The sequence below is a fragment of the Heliangelus exortis genome, chromosome 10 (genome assembly GCF_036169615.1).
Source record: "Heliangelus exortis chromosome 10, bHelExo1.hap1, whole genome shotgun sequence".
In the NCBI taxonomy this organism is placed as follows: Eukaryota; Metazoa; Chordata; class Aves; order Apodiformes; family Trochilidae; genus Heliangelus; species Heliangelus exortis.
The window spans coordinates 12,883,775-12,902,942 of record NC_092431.1 but is presented as its reverse complement, the minus strand read 5'-3'; the positions used below and the strand labels follow the sequence as shown (position 1 = coordinate 12,902,942).

Below are 19,168 nucleotides of genomic sequence, written 5' to 3'. Positions count from 1 at the left end.
TGGTAAAAGTAGTTTTTACATTTGCTGAAGCACATGAAAAAATTACTGAGCTGAATTATGCTCGCTGGAAACTAGATCTTTGTAGTTACTTGTCTAGACACTGCTTGTAACTTGTCCGTTGTAACCACAGTTACTTGTCAGTTGTAGACACCTCAGGATCTGGGTAGCAGTATCTACCTCTTGCTGATGATAAGTATTCTGTTCTCACATCATCCATCATCTTTTTTAACAGTAGTTCCTGAATTTCTTAGATTGAGCAGATAGAAGTTTCCCAAAGGTACAAAGGAACTTGGAGCAGAAGGATTACTAGCAAATCACAGGGCATTTGATTTTCACATTAGCATTATGAATGATCATGGAATAAACAATATTAATACCTGGCCGTTGTTGAACAGTCTTCTAATAAAGATCTGGATGTTTGGACCAAATATCAGCAGGATACTCATATAACCCATATCCCTTCCTATACAATACAAATGAACAGCATCCATGATAGCTAAGGTCCTAGTGGAACAGAAAAATTTAGAGACTGTTCTTGTACCTGATGATAACTATGTGCTTAATTCTCATTTGGATCAGAAGTATCTCTATGGAAAAAATGAAATAACAGGAAGCCTGAACCAGCTTTTATACTCAGGAGAATAAATCTGAACATCTGAAGACCCTGAAAAGTTACTAATGCAATAAACACTCAAAGGATGGAATCCTGTTTCCTGCAATGTCAGGATAGTATCTCTTAGATGTATTTATTGGATGACTCCTCTTTGATACCTGCTGCAGGCTTCAAACATTAGTCAGTTTCATTCAGTGATAAACACACTTTATGTTTGGTTCTGTATGAGCCCCTATTCACCTTTTATTAAGTTAAGGTAACACCAAAGGAACAATTACAGTGGCATCTTTGCACTAAATCAAGAATGTAGAGTGTAGGGATAGAAAGCATTGGCTACACATGGTCATGCACTGATTGATGCCAAGACAAAGAAGCATAGAACATAAAAGGAAGTGATTAAGAGTACCTTTCCTCTGCACATGTAAAATAGAAATGTTTCTGTACTGCTCTGCTGTTTCCTAAGTAAAAGGGAGAGGAACGCTGGCAAGCAGAGCCATGCAAAAAGCGGTATTCTGCACAGGGGAAGTAACTTTTTCATCAATATCATCTTTTTCATACAACCCGAGGAATGTTGGCATGTGAATTCTGTCAAAAAATTACAAAAACATTTCTTCGCTCAAAAACAGTGTAAGAATGAAACCAGTTAGATAAACATGCATATGAAGAACAGATCAAAACAGGACAAGGAACACAGTTGAACGGATTATCAAACTGAATAGCCAAGATTCATCCTAGAACTGATGATTTATTAAGTGTGGGGCCAACTTTCTCAGCAGAACAAATATTTAGTACTTCTAAGTTAATAGACACAAAACCAACCATCACTGTTTTGTGTTAAATGCTTATATACAAGTCATATCACTTTCACTCACTTGGACCCCATAAGTAATACATAGGGAAGAAACACAGCGTTTACCACTGTTCCATTTGTAATAATTCACCATTGTTCTCAACCTCAAAAGTGAAACATGTCCCACATGATCATTAGATTTCTGGTGCCTAATCCCAAGAAATAATAATAATTACAAATAAATAAATAAATAAATAAATATGAGGAGACAGAATTCAAACACAAAACACTGTTCAGGAATGAAAAAAAAAGTTATATTTCATTCATGATGGAAAAATACAGTCACAGACTTGTGACTCATATGTATGTTAACTAACTCGATCTAACCAAGAGACAAAAAAAACCCCAAAAAACCAGACAAATCAATGCAATACACTTTTTTCTTCATATCATAAAGTTTGTTTAAGCCTTGTGGACTTCCAAGCATCATAACCAAACAATTTCAAGGGTAATTTAGAAATACAGTTGCCTATAGTCTGCTGTCTCATGACTCCAAAACTTGCATAGCACATGCTGTTCAACTGGAGACAAGACAAATCCCAGAACTTTAATTACCCTCCCTTCACTTCTAGTAAAGGTAGGAAATGGGTTAGAAGATTGTAGTGACAGACAAAAGCTAAGACAAAATAGTTTTAATTTGAATACTTCTGTGTACATACAGTTATGTTGTTTGATTCATCACTAAGTCTATTGGAAATACAGACATTTTTACTTTTTGCAAACTGTGCTATTTTTTTACCTCAATTAAATCTCAGAACATTCCCTAACATTTTAGCAAAGCAAAACTCCAAATCGTTAGGAGCAAACAACAAAATCAATTGAAAAGTATTTTTTGTGATGCGTTCTTTTATTTTTTTATATTTATTCTCATTCTTAGAATCAGTTACTTGCAGTAGACTGCAGAAATTCAGGTACTATGGCATGAACTGCAAAAATGAAGTATATACTGTACCTTGTTTTACCTGTAAGGAACACACACCTGACAAAAGGCAATCTTCACATCCAGAGTAGGTTCACAATAATAGAAGAAATGGCGGCTCATAAATACCTGCAATTAATGGAAAGTAAATATAGAAATATTGTATGCTTGCTGATCTGCAAGTACAATGCAGCTCTATCTACATTTGGATTATGAATACCTTGAGTTGCTTAAACAGAAAGCAGTTAGGCCACACACAAATGTAAATAGGCTTTAAATTCTTTAAGATGCTTGCCAACATTATGTCCTCAAGTATTAAATCAGTTACAACTGCAAAGTTTTAGAGTAAATGATGCTATTACTTAAAAGTTTATCATTCCACTTGTTTATTCCTACATCAACAAAAATAGAAATTGAGTCAATAAAGTTCTGAACAACGTGGGAATGGGAAACAAGTCCTCAGTTGACAATTAATAGGAAAGATATAGAAATGGAAAGACTTGTTATATCACTATATAAATTCATGGCACAACCACTTCATGAATATTACATTTATTTCTGGTTCTCATCTTAACATCTTATGCCTAGAAATTTACAGAAAGGGGTGGTATGGTTCCAAAGCACTTTGCTGTGGATGTCAGAAGTCAATGTATGTCCTAGTACAATTAGGCAAATTCACATAAGAAGGAACCTGCTGAAGGCTATTAACCTCAGAAATATCTTCTCTGACTCAAGACAACCCTGAGCCACATTCTACCACTATTTGCTCACCCTATGTTCAGATTCTTTCACAGCCAAGGGAGCCATACACTAGACTAGACAGACCTCCCTGTATACCCTATTACAGCTTAATTTTAACTTAACACCACAGTGCCACACTCAGCTCTAACCAATCCTTTCCAAGCTGCATTCTAGAATGGGACATCAATAAAAAACCCCAAACCAATAATGCTTCCAGGTTGAAGAAGGTAGCTATGTCATAGGACTTTGGAGCACATTGATTTTTCCACATGACTCCACTTCAAAAAAAAGCAAACTTTTAACAGTAGAATTAAGAATTGGCAACTCCTAAGTAGAAAGACATCAGTTATATAGATCTTCATGTTTTCTTTTAAATGTAAGCTGATTGCAAAGACTTAAAACTAAAAAAAACTCACAACCATCACTCCATTACAATATAGCCACGATTCTGAAACACTTCGTGCTTCCTTACAGCATTTGTCTTCAGTAAGAACAATTAACTCACTTCAGGTGTGAATGCCAATAAACAGAACTTAATGTGGAGTAACTTCATCTCAAGCAAACCGATCAGTTCTTAAAAAACTACAAGAAGGCATTCACCAATACCTGCCAACTTCAGTGCATCACAGGTTCCTATGTGTTTGATTTTTAATGCATTACAGATTCTGTGTGATCTTCTGCTTTCATAACAGGATCATTCATTCATTCATTCATTCGAAATCATTTGTGTGAGATGAAGTTACTCACCATTGTCATATTTATGAAGATAAGTGCTGTAAGGAGGCACAAATTACATTACAGTGTCTCAGATTGCTGTGTCATTGCCCAGTGAGTGGGTACCAAGGCCTCACATTCCACAGAGGATTTATATTAAAATGCAAAGGAGAAATAAATTAATTGAAGAAAAGCAAACAACTTTTAACATTAGTCATACTGGCAGTGATTTCTGGAAGCCAACAGATAATTACAGTCTCACAATTCAGGTGCATATATCATGAAAATCTCTTGTTTGGATGTGCTATGTTGCTACAATAATCAATGACTAAACTGTTACTAGTGATAACACATTCAAGACAGAGTCTAACAGTGGAAAGTAAGGAAGAGAAGGCAAATGGGGAAATTTGGTTCCTCACTGAATATGCTGTGAGGGTCAACTGCAAAGACATACTTTTTATAATATATTCATTACAAGTCATATACAGCTCCTCAGCTTTCCACAAGATGACTCTGACTAACAATAGTCACCGTGGTCAGAGTGATAGACTAGTGAATTTTATGAACTGAAATACACATTACTATTTATTATGTTGCCTTTGTATACAGTTTCTGCTTATAAAATAATAGAAGTATGACATATTTTAAGGGCCTAGATCAATAGTCATATTCTGCTGTATATGTGTTACATCAAATGAATCACTACAGAGCTAAGATCCTCCAATTATACACCAGGAATGAGAATACTATTCTGTGACACAGGCTTTATATCCAGGCCAAAGCAGATTTAAGTTCATGTTTTACATAGTGTGTGTCCTGGGATATTGAATTCATACAAGATTCCCTTTAGTGCTCTGAAAGCAATCCCATATGTATGCAACTTCTAATTTTTTCACACAGAAAATACATTCACACTCAGCTGTGTAAATACACTTGATCATACCTCCTCTGGTGGCAGCTGACACTGCTTCACATTGAAGAAATGTTGGTATAATGCAACTAAAAGAATTGGCATGATGCTGAGATAACTGTGTCACAATATAAAATAGTTATAAAAAAAGAAGCTACTGACAAAGGCATCACTCGCTAGGGAGCTGAGCTTTAGGTGAGAGTATAAGCATCCAATATTTTTTCACCCTGCTTCTGATGCTTTACCTTTCCAACCTTGAGCGAAATCACCCAGGGTGGGAAGTACTGAGAAAATGTTAAGTGCTGATACAACAAAATACCTTACAATAACCCAGGCTGACATCCTGCTGGGAAGCTAGAAACTGCAATACCATCAGGGAGAAAACACCCCAATTGGATCTCAAATTTCATCAGGATCAAGACATCTGTATGCCAGAACCCATAAAAACACACATGTTTCAGCAGGAAATACATGATCTACTTTCAGGCAAGACAAAACTAGGAGGGGCTAAAATAGCAGGGGGAAAGTAGACAAGAAGACGTAAGTAAGAAAAATCCTCAAAATCCTCTGAGATGTCCAGTGGCACAGGTCCCACGTGAACTGTTGCCTGAGACTGCAAAGATACCACTGAGCCTTGGCCTCTACATGGCCTTCTGCTTTGCCATCCTCCTCTCCACTCCTCTCCCTTAACCACAGCTACTCTTCCAAACAGAAGGTGGGCACAACATGCACCGGTTTCATGGATGAGCTGAGCCCTTTCCCATCAGTGCTGCTGCCAAACCTGTATTTTCTGGGCAAGGAATGGCTCTATTTAATAATGCTTATCTTTGTCTTCAGGGATCAGGAGGATTATCTCATGGTTATTCAAAGAGTTCTTTGAAGACTGAAAGGATTAAATCCATACTATCAGTGCATCTACAGACAGCAGAGAGGAAACTGCAAAATGACGGTGGACAAAGCAGGCAAGAAAACCAATAGTAACAACAGTTCTCAAAGATTTTCTCCAGTAGTAAATCTTTCTGCTAGTTTTTTGACTTCCTTCCTCACCCTCAAAGCTTTATGATGTTGGTACCCAGTGAATGTCTTGGCAAGTTGGCAACCAGTCTTTGGGCCAAGGTGAGCCTTGTTTCCCTTCCCAGACAGTACTATTGTTCACATAATGGGCTTCTTGATCATGACTGGGGAGCCCGTGTTTGCCTTAGGCCCAACAAATGCAAACTTTGAGCCTGAGCGGCCTGCACTGTTGCTGTACGGGTGCAAGGGTAGTGTCAGTACTTGCACCTACCATGCTGTCTCCAAACTCTTCCTCATCTGACACTTAACAAGCTCTCTTTTCTTGACAAAGCATTACAGTTTCTTTTCAGAAATTATCTCCAGGATGGTTTCTCATCCCTGTGTCTCCTAAGGAGCAGGCAAATCCCTCATGCTCAGTGGATATTGCCTTGGCCTGTCCAAACATATTTTAAAAATTTGTGACAGTTTGAAAGACAAATATGGAGCTTCAGGAAGGCTCCAGGCACCATTTAAATTCAGAGAGATGAGGGAGTTAGCTGCCCTGCTGCAACATTGCTTTCTTCATCACAGCATACACAAGCAGAAGACTTCACCTCACACCACAGCAAAATCATCTGTGTCAAGTACACTGATCCACGGCTGAAACAAAGTTTTTGATTAGAGAAGCACTGCAGTTTTTTTACATGTATGTAAATCAGCATTGCTGCAGTTGAAATTAATCAAGTGCCAAACCAGTCCCCATGCTGTTCTCACCACCTCTCACATTCCTGAGGCTGTAATCAGAGCTATTTAAATGTTCTACAAGGCAGCAAATTAGAAACAACTTCTTCAAACCCCAATTTAAAAAATAAACCTGTGTGAAAAGAAAATAAAATTAAGAAGTATGAGCTCAAATTTCAACAGAAATCACATGACAGCTGAAGATATGACAACATCACTAGATTTAAATCTGGCACATTATGGCTGCAAACTGGAAGGTTTTAACAGAATCACAGGACATCCCCCAATAATATCCTATAATCTATTCCCAGTCCATCAAGTCTGATGATCCCAGTAATAAGGGGAAACTATATGTATTCATATCAAGAGCCAAATGCAGTGTTTCTGCTTATTAGATATTACCATCGGAATACATCACAATAGGTATGCTGAATGTGCTACCTTCACATACTTGTGCTACCAAGGAGTAATTAAAGGATATTTAAATAAATCCTCTTTATTTACTACTATCATATATTAATAAATATAAGTATTTAATTAATTTAATGAGTTAAGCATAACTACTTAAATAAATAAAGGGTACTTATTGCTGCCTCATTATATTTCATTCATTAACATAAAGATTCAGAGCATGGAAAAAAATAAACAGAAACAATAATTTAAAGATATTAAAAATTAAAAAATCATAAAAATCCTATCCACTTCAGCGAGAGGGCAATTTACCAATTCAGCTGTCACTTAAAAACCTTCTTGAAAAACAGAAATGTTCAAAGATTAATATTTATTAATTAGTAAACCGTCCTGTTTTGAAAATGTTCTCTCTCTTTCATGTGAAAACATGTACTCTTATCACAGTAGCTTATCAGTTCCCTGAAGCTTTGAGTAATGTTGTCACTCCTTGTCGTGGTTTGAGTGGAACAGGTTAATTTTGGTACAAATATGAGGACCTAAAGAGAGGACCCTGATCTGAAAGGGTTGGAAACAGAGGTGTCAATATTCCTTCCCATTCCCTGCCCTCACTCTGTAAGTCAGGAGGACTACAAGCCAGGAGGCTCCTTTTTCCTGCTCCTTTCTTCCCTGGTGCTTCACTGAGCTCCCAGACCTTAGAGCATCCCCTGCTTTACCATCAGCTGCCTCCTGCTCTTCAGAACCCACATCCATCGGGTGCTGGGAAGAGCCCTGGAGCCCTCTCCTGAGTCAGCCCTGCCCCAAGGGGCACTCAGGCACCTGTCCCTGCCAGCACCCAGATCAGGCTGTGTATAGATTTGTATAGTTGTTCCTTATCCCATGTCTCACTGCCTTTCCCCTGTTCCAGTTAACTGGTTTCAGCTTTAATTTCCAACTTTTAAGTCTCTCATCCTATTCTTCTTTCATGTTCCTTTGGGAGGGTGGAGGAGGGTAATAAAACATTCTGTTCTCTGCTTTTTATTCCACTCAGATTGTGGCACTCCTGTAACTATATTTTTCTTTTACTGAAATTTGGCTATTCTGCTCTGTAGAAAACAACAAAAAACCCCACAAAGAAGTTACAGAATATTGTCACAATACTGCATCATTACATTTAGCACTGTTGTATCCTGAACACATGAAATAATGAAGACCTGACTAAAATTGGATAACATGAGAAAGTGAACCAGGAGAGAATGGTAATTTCTGATTCCCTTACGCACACAGTCATGTTCACAGAATTGAAGTAGTACTGGAATTTGACTTAGAGGTAAGATGTCAGAGTAAGATATGCAGGTAAATAGGTCAGGTCTAGAGAATACAGCCTACCTCACAAACACACTGTCCAGGCTTAGAGCTATCAAGAAAATGTCATATTTATTCAATGTATTTTCAAAGGTTCATTGATTGGTTAAATCAAAACCAAGTGTAGCTCTAACATTCAGATATTTTTCATAAATGAAGGCTTTGGTCACAATCAGTTCTCCCTCATGGGGAGCAGACTACAAACTATAGCTACAAACAACAAGCCACAGAACACCTTTTGAACATGATTCTTTTCCTGAAGTGATCCTCCTCCTATTGCTTTGCCAGCATTTCTGCAGTACACTCATCACAGTGCATTATGAACATTTCATGCATGTCCATAGGTCATGCATGTAACAAGGTCACTTCTTTGGCAAGGACCTTCCATTTTACTAAGCTTGTTTTCATCAATAATTAGGTGGCCCCAGATGCCTTACCAGGAGGGATAGGACAGTCTGTCCTATCACTTTGTCCAGGTGACACACTCGTAATTGTTCTGAGGTTTTTCCTGGGAAGACCTGCAAATCTGGGCACCACTGCTCAAAAATGTAGCCTGCCAAAGTTTCATCTCTGTCACAGTGGAAAACAGCTGTCAAAGGAGTTACAGACACGCAGGGTTAAGGAAGCCTGGGTCAGTTGGAACCCCAAGTCCCTGAGCTGGGACAGCCAGCTCATTTTGGGACCATTTGTTCCAGTTTTCCAGGCCCTAATTCAAAGCAGCACATGAGCAAGGGACACTGAGCGATCCATTTTCTCTCTAGCTGTTTTCTTTCAAATCCCCTGCAGCTTCTCTAACATCTTCTACACGCTGATATATTCTGTTGGATTACAAAAGCCTAGAGGTGACTACCCTGCACTGGAATAGTCAATGACTGCAATATCCTGCTCATATTCATGTGGCAAATATTTTTTTTATCCATGGACTTGGGTATAGTGAATAGTCCTAAGTGCAAACAACCAAGCTACCAAGCTACCAAGCTACCACTATTCCTTAATGTGTCGCTATACAAGATTAAGGAATCCACATCCTGGATCTTGTTTCTTCACTGAAGGCCTACAGAAAGGGAAGATTCCTTACTTGGACAAATAGAAAAAAAAAACAAAACAACCAAGGAAAAGTAAATTAAAATCCTCCAAACATCAGTGTAGAAATACTCAAGAGTAGAAATTTAACAGAGGTAATCAGTGAAATCTTACCAACTACATATCAGTGAGGAAAGGATACATTGTTGTCTGCTATTTAAAAAATTATACCAGACCCAAGAAATTACAACAGCTCTTTACCAACTTAACTTTTTTTTTTGGTCCTCCCAACTACACATTTCTTCCTTCTATTCCGCCTTGCTGTCCTGAATAATTGCAGCAAGTCATGTGATTTTACATGTGATTTCATGCTTTTCTCACCATTTGGAGTTAAATTCTGATACTAATCGTAAAAGAGCTATAGAAAACATTGCTTAAGGACACACCAGTAAATTAGCCAGTCCATATACCTGCCCAACAGCAGCATCAACTATAATTATTTCCAACAGGTATTTTTTCTAATTTGTTCTTCACAATGGAACATGCCCTTGCACTTAAATTACATTGAGTGGAAAAGTTGCTGTTTACAAATAAAATCTGTACCTTCAGGAAAGTAGTGCTATACTTACAAAGATCCACAGAAAATTGATAGAATCTGGGCCAAACTGACTACTAGTAGAAAGGTTAATCAGGGCTATGCCCACCTCCATGATGAACTAGTGTGTGCCCTCTATAAAACCTCAAGAGTTTTATCTGTTAATGAAGAGATTCTATGTTTAGCACACTCTTGTGTCAGTTGCTTTACACATGCCAAATACAATTTTAAACAGCCTCTGCATTTGAATTACTCTAATCTGGTGAAACAGGTCAAATCAAGCCAATCAGAAAAGCTCCGTGTTTCATGTAAGTCAGGGAGTTTTCTAATCCATTTCACAACAAGCAGAGAAACTACAGCCAACAAGACTTGCCTGGCTCCAAAGCACTTTTCTACCACATTGGCACTGAGATTAACAACTGAGGATAAATGCCACTGCACAGTCATCTGCCCCTGGTTTTTGAAAGCCTGCCAGGGATGGACTATTAACCAGTAACTATGGTTGCTCTGCTTGGAGGTGGGAGTGGTGGAGATATTGGCTTTGTTTTGTTTTAAAATTCACCTCAAAAGTAACCACAGTAACAATAAATTTCTGCTCAGCATGGGAGGAATACCTACACTGAGGGCTCACAAAGCATCATGGAAGACACAAGAAAGCACACCACCAGAGATGAATCACAGACCTGGAACAATATCAGTGAAACAATATATGCATGCTGTACAGCTCAATGGGAATGAAAATTCATAGCACTAACATCTGCCATATAAGAAACTTAAGAAATCTTAAACATTGCAACCATATCCAAGTAGAACAAGTTATTTACCCTTCTTCAGGCACTTGTGACTTCCTCCTTGTAGGGAATTTCCAGCACAAAAATATTTTGATTATTTTGCAGCTACTACAAGAGATACACAAGTCAAACAAACCTCATTCACAGAGATAATCTTTCTGGCTTTGCAATTCTACTCTTGACTCATATAATCATTTTAACATGATACAACTCTTACTACATAGATGCAGACATGCAAGGGAAATCACTATGTCAGTTAACATCTTGTAGGCCTTAAGAAAGCAATGCAAGTAGCAATGAAGTATGACACAATAAGCAATAGCTTACAACACTCTTCACCTTCAGAGGCAGAATGCTTCCATCAAAAATATGTAGCTATATTTCACTACTTTGCAATTCCATTAATTCAGAGACCTATTTCAGAACAATTACTCTCTCTTTCACTTCTTCAGGGATATTTTCATTTAAGAGAGGTTACTCTCTTTAAATCAGACACTGCCTTTTAAAACATGAAGTTTTATTTTGTCACTTGCCTCTGTCCCATTTCAAATATGTATTATAACTGTAGCTCCTTTTTTCTCTGTATAAACCAGATGTCTGAAATCTGCTCAATGAGGATTATGCTGCTTTACTTTAAGCAGAAATTCCTACCTAAAATATACACTGAAAGGAAAATAATTCATATTTGTAGACTACTATTCCCAGATCACTGCAGAACAACCCATTCAGTCAGTCACAGAAGGGTGGGTGCCAAGCACCATTCTTCTAAGACATCCATTTGTCCTATTGTAGAACATAATTTCCCCCAGATTAACAGACATATACTACCAGTGAAATGATTTTACTAGATTGCAGAAAGGGCTTTAGGTCTGGACTGATTTTATTACTTCAGTGAAATTTACAAATTAAACCCACTTCATTGCTTCATACTTGAAGAACTGGTGATGTTTGCTCTCTCACCATTTGAAGGTGAAACTAAGAACATAGTGAAATGTTTGGGGTTTTGAAGGACTGAGTTTTTGATAGGCAGAATTTACCTGTAGTGCTTGAATGGTCAGAGAAGAACGTAAGAACTTTTTCTAGACTATCCACTATGTGATGTTCAATAGTTATCTGCCCTGAAAAACATTTAACCATGACGTAAAAAAGACATCTCTGTGGATGTAGTTTATGAATATGTACATTGAAGGATGTATAAATGAAATTCACAGCATCAGCAATAATTAATTGGATCTTTAAAAAGCTCGTTAAGGCAAGATGGATGCGTCCAATTCTCAGTCAGAAAGAGACATTAAACCAGCCACATTTCCATTTCCAAGACATTCTAGTGGATTCATACCTAGTCCTGGCTGCATTTCAATGAATATAAAATAAAATTCAATGAATATAAAAATAAAACATGTACACTACACACTAAGCTCCACAGTAGGAGGACTTCCATGACTAAGAATGGAAGAAAATTTCTGAAGCAGAGCTTTTCAAAGACATGCAGAGTCAGCAGAGCACAGAAGCAGCTGTCTCTGCTGACAGGACAGTAACTGAATTTGCAGTAAAGTCTGCTTAGAGTTGGAAGGGGAGAAGGAGAAAAGGAGAAAAGGAGAAAAGGAGAAAAGGAGAAAAGGAGAAAAGGAGAAAAGGAGAAAAGGAGAAAAGCAATGTAGCCACCACAAGGCTTTCCTGGACAAATTTCAAAGCTGGAGGACAATTTTAAAAGCAAACACCATCAGTACAGAGCACAGTTTTTGTGATTATAAATAATCCTCAGGAACAGAGGATGTTTTAGTCATTTGCATAGTCTATATAATAGTGCAGCCCTTAGAACTTCAGCTGTGTGCTACCCTCAAAAGGATATGAGCCAGTGTCCAGCACAACCAGCCTTTGATCCCTTTCCCATCACTACTATCGCTAGTGCTGGCAACTCTTTTTGTGATAACAGTAAGTCCAATGGCATTGGTCTTTTCAAAGCTTCAGATTAATAATTTTAACTTTAATTTAAAAGATTTTAAAATTTTGCTTCTAACAGTTGCAAAAAGACAATAGGGAACATGCTCCACAGCCTGAAAAGATGGAAAACAAGAAGATTCTCCATTTAAAAACAAATTTTTTTCAGATTACATCTGGGATTCCCCAGTGTTATGGTTTAAGGGTCCCATTGCTAATTTTATGGTACTAATACAAAAAAGGTGTTTAGGACCCTGGAGATGCCAGCGTGGAGCTGAACAGAGCCCCTCTGATTTTGTGCCATACTGTGTAAAAGCCAGGAGGACCAGAAGCCTGGCCCCCTTGCTGCTTCCCTGCTTGGAGATCTTGGAGAGAGGCTCCTGTTTTATCATGACCTCCCCACGTGCTCTGCAGGACCTGAATCCCTTGGGTGGTGGGATGAACCTTGGACTCCCAATTCTGTTCTCTTGGTTTTTGGTTTTCTCTGACCACTAAATTGAGACAGAATATATGGACTGTCGTCATTTAGTTCCAGCTGGCAACAAAACACCATGCAGTAGCTCACTCCTTTCTGCACTGTGGGATGGAGAGGAGAAAATCCAAGTAAAATCTCATGAGTGGAGACAAGGACAGGGAGGGATCACTAACCAGTTATGGTCACTGGCAAAACAGACCTAACTTGGGGAAAAAATCAGTTTAAGCTGTCACCAATTAAAGCAGAGGAGGACAAAGAGAAAACAAGACTAGTCCTTAATACCTTGCCCCACCCCTTTCTCCTGGGCCCAAATTTCTTTGCCCCTGATTTCCCTACCTTCTCCATCTCAGTGGAGCAGGGAGACAGGCAATGAGGCAATGAGGTCTGCAGTCAGTTTCTCACATGCTGTCTCTCCTGCTCCTTCCTCCTCAGGGAGAAGGATTCCCCAACAGCCTTCCCCTACTCCAGTGTGGGGTCCCTCTCAAGGGAGAGAGTCCTACACGAACCCTTCCAACACGAGCTGCAGTCCAGTCCCTCAGGAACAGACTGGTTCAGCCTGGGCTGCCCACAGAGTCACAGTCTGCTTCAGGAACAGTCACCTTCCATGGCTCAGGGTCCTTCATGGATGCAGGTCCACATCTGCTCCACCGTGGTCCTTCATAGGCTGCAGGGGAACCTCTGCTTAGGCACCTCCTCCCTCTCCTGCTCTGATGTTGCTCTCACCTTCTCCTCTGTCCTGAGAGGTCTTACAGCAACTCATTTCCCCCTTCTTGATGATGTTAATTGCAGAGGCGTATCCACTGTTGCTGATGGGCTTGACCTTGGACAGAGGAGAGTCTGAATTATGGAGCCAGGGAGCAGCTCCTCACTGGAGACAACCTTCTGGAGCCTCTTTCCTACCAAAACCCCACCACACGGACCCAACATACCCAGGCTCACAAAAAGAGTGTACTACCTATCCATGAAAGACATAAAGCATTAAGTAAGAAAAAGTAATAATCACATTGTCTTGAATAACTGCCCACATCCTATAAATGAAGTTGCAGATACCGCATTCTAGGATAACAGTGAATTTACTGTGAAACACCTGATAGAGTTGCTGCATGTAAAAAAAAAAGCCACAATAACCTTGCTTCTTTGTCAAATGTAAAGTTATCTTCTGTATTCTATGCAATATGCACCACAAATTCTAAGAATAAGTCATGTAAAGATCAGCTCAGATTGGCAGGTGTCCATGAATATTCTAACACACAGCAGTCCTCACAAGCATGAGCCTCAGTCACCTAAATAAATCTATGTAATTGTGCTAATTGTATACCATTTAATGTTTGATTTCATCAAGCTTACGTGAAATGCTGTTCAGCACTGATTTTCAGCCAGCATATGTTCAGAGAGCTCTCAGAATGAATATCCAGGAGATACTGATGTCTTTGCAAGAAAGATTGATACCCAGTTATTACCAGTTACAGACGAGGAAGATTAAAAATTACTGCCTTAGAGACTTACACAACTGTTACCTGAAGCAAAGTATAGAGACACCACAATCTCTGAAAGGATATTGCTCTTGGCAACATGGAGACATTAAGTTGAAAAATGTATCTATATTTACCAGAAATTCTCATTTTTTACATACTCTGCAAAAACAAGTATAACTTTTGAGTTCTGTAGGCAAGCTAAAACAATGACTGTAATTTGCTCAATGACCCTTCCATAAATAAATGTGTTTCAAAACACACTTTGCAAAGTTATTAAGGTATGTAGAAAGAATTCAGTTAGCATTTTTCTCAGATTCAAAGTGAGAGCTATTTTAATACCTTTCTTGGATTTTAGTTCAGGTACTTCTCTGCATCCTGCTACATCATGCATGCTACAATTGCATCTACACCTACTCCACCTCTAGAGTAGAAAGAAGTACATCAAATAGCAAGACACTTTAAAACTTTTCTAACAGAGTGCAAGCACTGATCTTTGTCCTTTATCTTTCTGTAATTTCAGATATGCACATTCTTGATGCATGTGAGCTCATCACAAAGTTCAAAACAAAACAAAAAACATCCCTTCATTAAAACACTGGCTGCACAACGCCATTACTGCAATTACATGTTTCACTCAGGAGGATGGAAGTTAAGTGACAGATGAATAAGAATATGAGAACCCACTCCCTTGAAAAGGAAAAGGTTTGATAGCTTGGACCTTTACTCTATTTTGTACTGGACCTGGATACTAAATCCAAATTATTTCAGCTCTTGGTGGGAACACAAACCCATATTATGAATCCAGTTTCTAAAGTTAGATCTCACACTACGTGTTGCAATACTGAAAGCCTGAGTTCCAAAATAGGCTTAGCATTCTTACATTAAACTATTAGTGAGTTCAGAGTCTGTGGCTTCAGTTGAATTACACAGAACACACAAGTTCTGAAGAAACCAACTTGGGCACTGCTAATAAAATAGCCACTGTAGTATGCAGACGGAAAGCAACACCTTGGTTTCAACCCATTTTTGCTTCACTTCATAGCAAAATCTATACTGCTGGAACTCCACTCTTCTCAGCACTCCAGTTAGATAATTTAAAGACAGCTACATGTGCACTATAATCTTGCAATGACTGTGGTGTTGATAAACATTTAACAAAAACTAAATATAGCCAGTTCTTTAAATCATGAAGTCAACCGAAAGCATAGGTATACTTCAAAATAATTTGGTTTTACCGTCACTTCATGAATGGATAGCTAGTTTACATAATTGGAAATTGTGTTAAAAAAAGGAAAAGATAAATACTAAGATAGTAACTACTAAAAATAAAAGAAAAAAAAACCAGGCAAAGTATGATGTACACATAGCAATGTACCTGCACATCTGGAAAATTAAGCAGTATCTGCAATGACTTAAAGGGAGAAGAAAATGAGGAAAAAAAATCAGTATTTTAGTATTTTACTCTAAATACCAAAAAGGTTGTTTAGTCAATAGAAATATACAGTAAAGCTGCAAAGTTGCAATATTAAGCACTGCCTAATGAGATAAAATATTTTCATGATCAAAGCATTTGATGGAATCTGTATGGATACAAATGTACCTATATAAGGAATTATTTATATTCTATCAAAACCAACAATACTCTAAACACACATGTCAAGACAACTGAGTTTAATAGAAGGAAAAGACTGTAGCGAAATATTTACAAAGGGAAGCAGTAGAAATACGAGACCAGTCCAACTCATCTCAAGATACCCAAAAGAAATATGCTGTACAATTACTTCATGTTTTAATTGAGGCTGCAGTTTAAAAGGAAGTACAAAATGTGTCACCATGAAACTCTATTTTCAAACAAATAAACAACAGCCAGAAGTAGTAAACAAAGCGCAAAAAAATTAACATCCATAGTCTCAGCCTGAAGAAGACACCCATCTCCCAAAAGGTGTTCACACTCAGCAAGAGCAAACTATCAGTGGGGCAAAGACAAGATGAATCTTCCTGTACAGTCAGATACTGACAGCAATTATTGACTCCCATTTCTTCAATATCAGTGGCATCTTGGTTTTGGATTGCATTTTTTATATTAAGTCAAGATTTCTTACTCTAATACCAGAGAACCTTTCTATGACTGATATAAATGTTTCAACCTTTGGAATAACTTTTTGTGCCAGTTCAGTAGCTTAGTTGCTGATTATACAACACATTCACAACTTCAGAAAATGACTGCAGGTCACACTTTTTCTGGTACTTAGTGTATTCAATAGATAGCTTTCTACTGATTTCTCTGGGTTTTTAACTATTTATTTAAATGGTGCTTTACTATGCAATAAAGAACTCATATTTACAGCATCAAACTAGTACCATTCAATTATGATTTACAGTCCAGATTCAGCACAGTAGTTAGTCTAGAGAGTTCTACTTATCTGATGGATGTTTTTACAGACTCTGCATAAGAAATCCAAACTGAAAATTGCTTAACAGGTAAGCTGAATTTTAAACTAAAGCATCGTTAGTCCATTAGCTCTCTACTCCTTTCCAGCTGGTATGATGTGTATAAGAACATCTTGTAATTTTAAGAGAAAGTTATCACCATTTAAAATGTTCAAGACCAGCCAGCTACATTTTAGTCAAAGCTGTATAATACAAAGCCAAAGAAATTAGAAACTTCCAGTTATTAACCTCTTAACATAAGTGTGACAATACTGACTGAACTGCAGCACTAGGTAACTGCTAGTTAACTGCCAAAGAAGCATAGACTAGTGGGCAACATTATTTAACCCAGGCACTCACAGTTCATCCTGTGATACAGTGAATAGATGGGGACTGAGTCCTCCTGCTGTGGGAGCAGCTGGCACACTTCTCTGGGCAGCAAGAGCATTGGCAAAGCCACTTGGTGAGTCTCTGTTCTCCTTCACTGTATGCTGCTGCCCAAAGCTAACACATTTTTAGGGTGAATTGTTATTGGTGAACTGAATTATTATTATTATTATCATTATTATTATTGTTATTGTTATTGTTATTATTATACATGCCTTGTTTTTTCCACTGGGGTTCCAGAGTTTTAAAAAATTGTAAAAATGACCAAGAGCAGATGCTGTACCAAATGAGTATGGAAGGCACAGCAGCTATGTAAATGAAATAATAAGAAACAGCATCATATCCAGATGCCTTTGTCATCCTCAAAAAAAGACACTAAGTTAGATTCACCAAGGTTTTTGCTTCTTGACAACTGAAGCAAAGCCCACTCCACATTGCTCACCCAGCATCTCCAAAGAGCCCTCCACCACAAACCACACACAAGTCACACAAAAAGGTCTGCCACTGATGAGTGAAAACTTGCATTTCTAAGCCACTTCCACAATCTTGAAGGAAAATTTCTTAAGATTTTATTTAATAACTTGAGAGGATACTATAAAAGTTGTTCCAGGGTTCACGCTATCCAATACAGTTAAATAGTAGCTCAGCCTCTTGGTGCCAAGGTCTGCATGAAGCATAGGTAGAGAAATATGAACCAACAATAGTGGTCCTAAAGTTCTAACTCCTCTTCAACTCTTTGAAAAGTTATTTTGCATAAGAAAAGCAGCAAAATATCTAGAAAGTGAAGTATCAAAGTGTAATTACTGGCTTATAGTTCATTTAGCTTGGGCCGTAATTCTGGTCTCCTCTGAGTTCATTTCACTGTCCATTTTTTGTCTTTTTCTTGTAATCTTGTAATGTGGTTACTCTACCTCTTTGTGATCCATGCTAACACTTGAATACTGACTGACTTGGGGGATGCTTATGCAGGTATACTGTGACCTTGTACATACTAAACAAGATTTGATTCTTAAAATTTGGAACAAGTGAAGCTTCAAACGCTGTAAGAAGCAAAGCACTTCAGAGCAATGTTTTATGTCCATACAGTTACAAAAGAGTGCACCTTGAAGTCAGTATATGAAGTGCCTGAGAAATAACAACTTGCAATCAAAGTATGTTTGAAAGTTCTCTATATACATTCAAGAAAGAAAAAAAAACCCACACCAAAAATCACCTAAGCTATCTGTTCATCTGGCACAGCCAGGGTAGTTATGAAAAGACTCGTAAGATTAAAGTAAATATTATAGATATTACATTAGTAAAGAAATAATACAAATTCAAACATTACCAAAGGCCCATCCTACCACATTCAACTGTGGCTGAATACAGTCTCCTGATTCATACTAACATAATGAAGGAACAGCCTGAAAGACAAGGCTGTTAACCTGTGATTTTGGAACCCTAAATTGATTTTAGCAACAAGTTCTATGGTAATGCTGAGCAAGTGAAGTATGACAGGTTGGCTTAACCACATCCAGTTTCTTTATACATCCTATTCCCACAACCCAATTATTCCCTGCACTGAAACTACACTGGCACAGCCATGAACCCGAAATAATAAATGCAGCTGAGAACAGTGGTAATAGCAAAAACTGAAGTTCCAAGGCTGAACTCTGATTGTTTTCTTCAGCCAATAACTTTATGTTAGATTGCACTCAGTAAGAAAAGGCAGGTCAGTCAGGAATTTAATCAGTTGACTTAGATACTATGCATCTCGGGTAAGTCAGTTACTTTTAGTCAGTTACTTTTTACATGTTTTTTTTTTACTGGGTTTATCTT

The 19,168-nt window shown here is 38.0% G+C and overlaps 1 protein-coding gene across 12 annotated transcripts in view; it reads right to left on the bottom strand.

The window, feature by feature from the left end:
* MAPK10 (mitogen-activated protein kinase 10) overlaps nt 1-19,168 on the bottom strand; it is a 106,598-nt gene that overhangs the window by 59,644 nt on the left and 27,786 nt on the right. For 6 of the 12 annotated variants that reach the window (XR_011727764.1, XM_071753594.1, XM_071753602.1 and 3 more), the window contains one exon: nt 2,443-2,511. The exons of 1 other annotated variant lie outside the window; for it this stretch is intronic. Coding sequence is in view for 7 of the 11 variants with exons in the window: in XM_071753594.1 (XP_071609695.1) it covers nt 2,443-2,511 (69 nt within the window). In the remaining 4 variants the exon portion in view is untranslated. 5 more of the 12 variants (XM_071753600.1, XM_071753604.1, XM_071753599.1 and 2 more) reach the window with 3 other exon arrangements.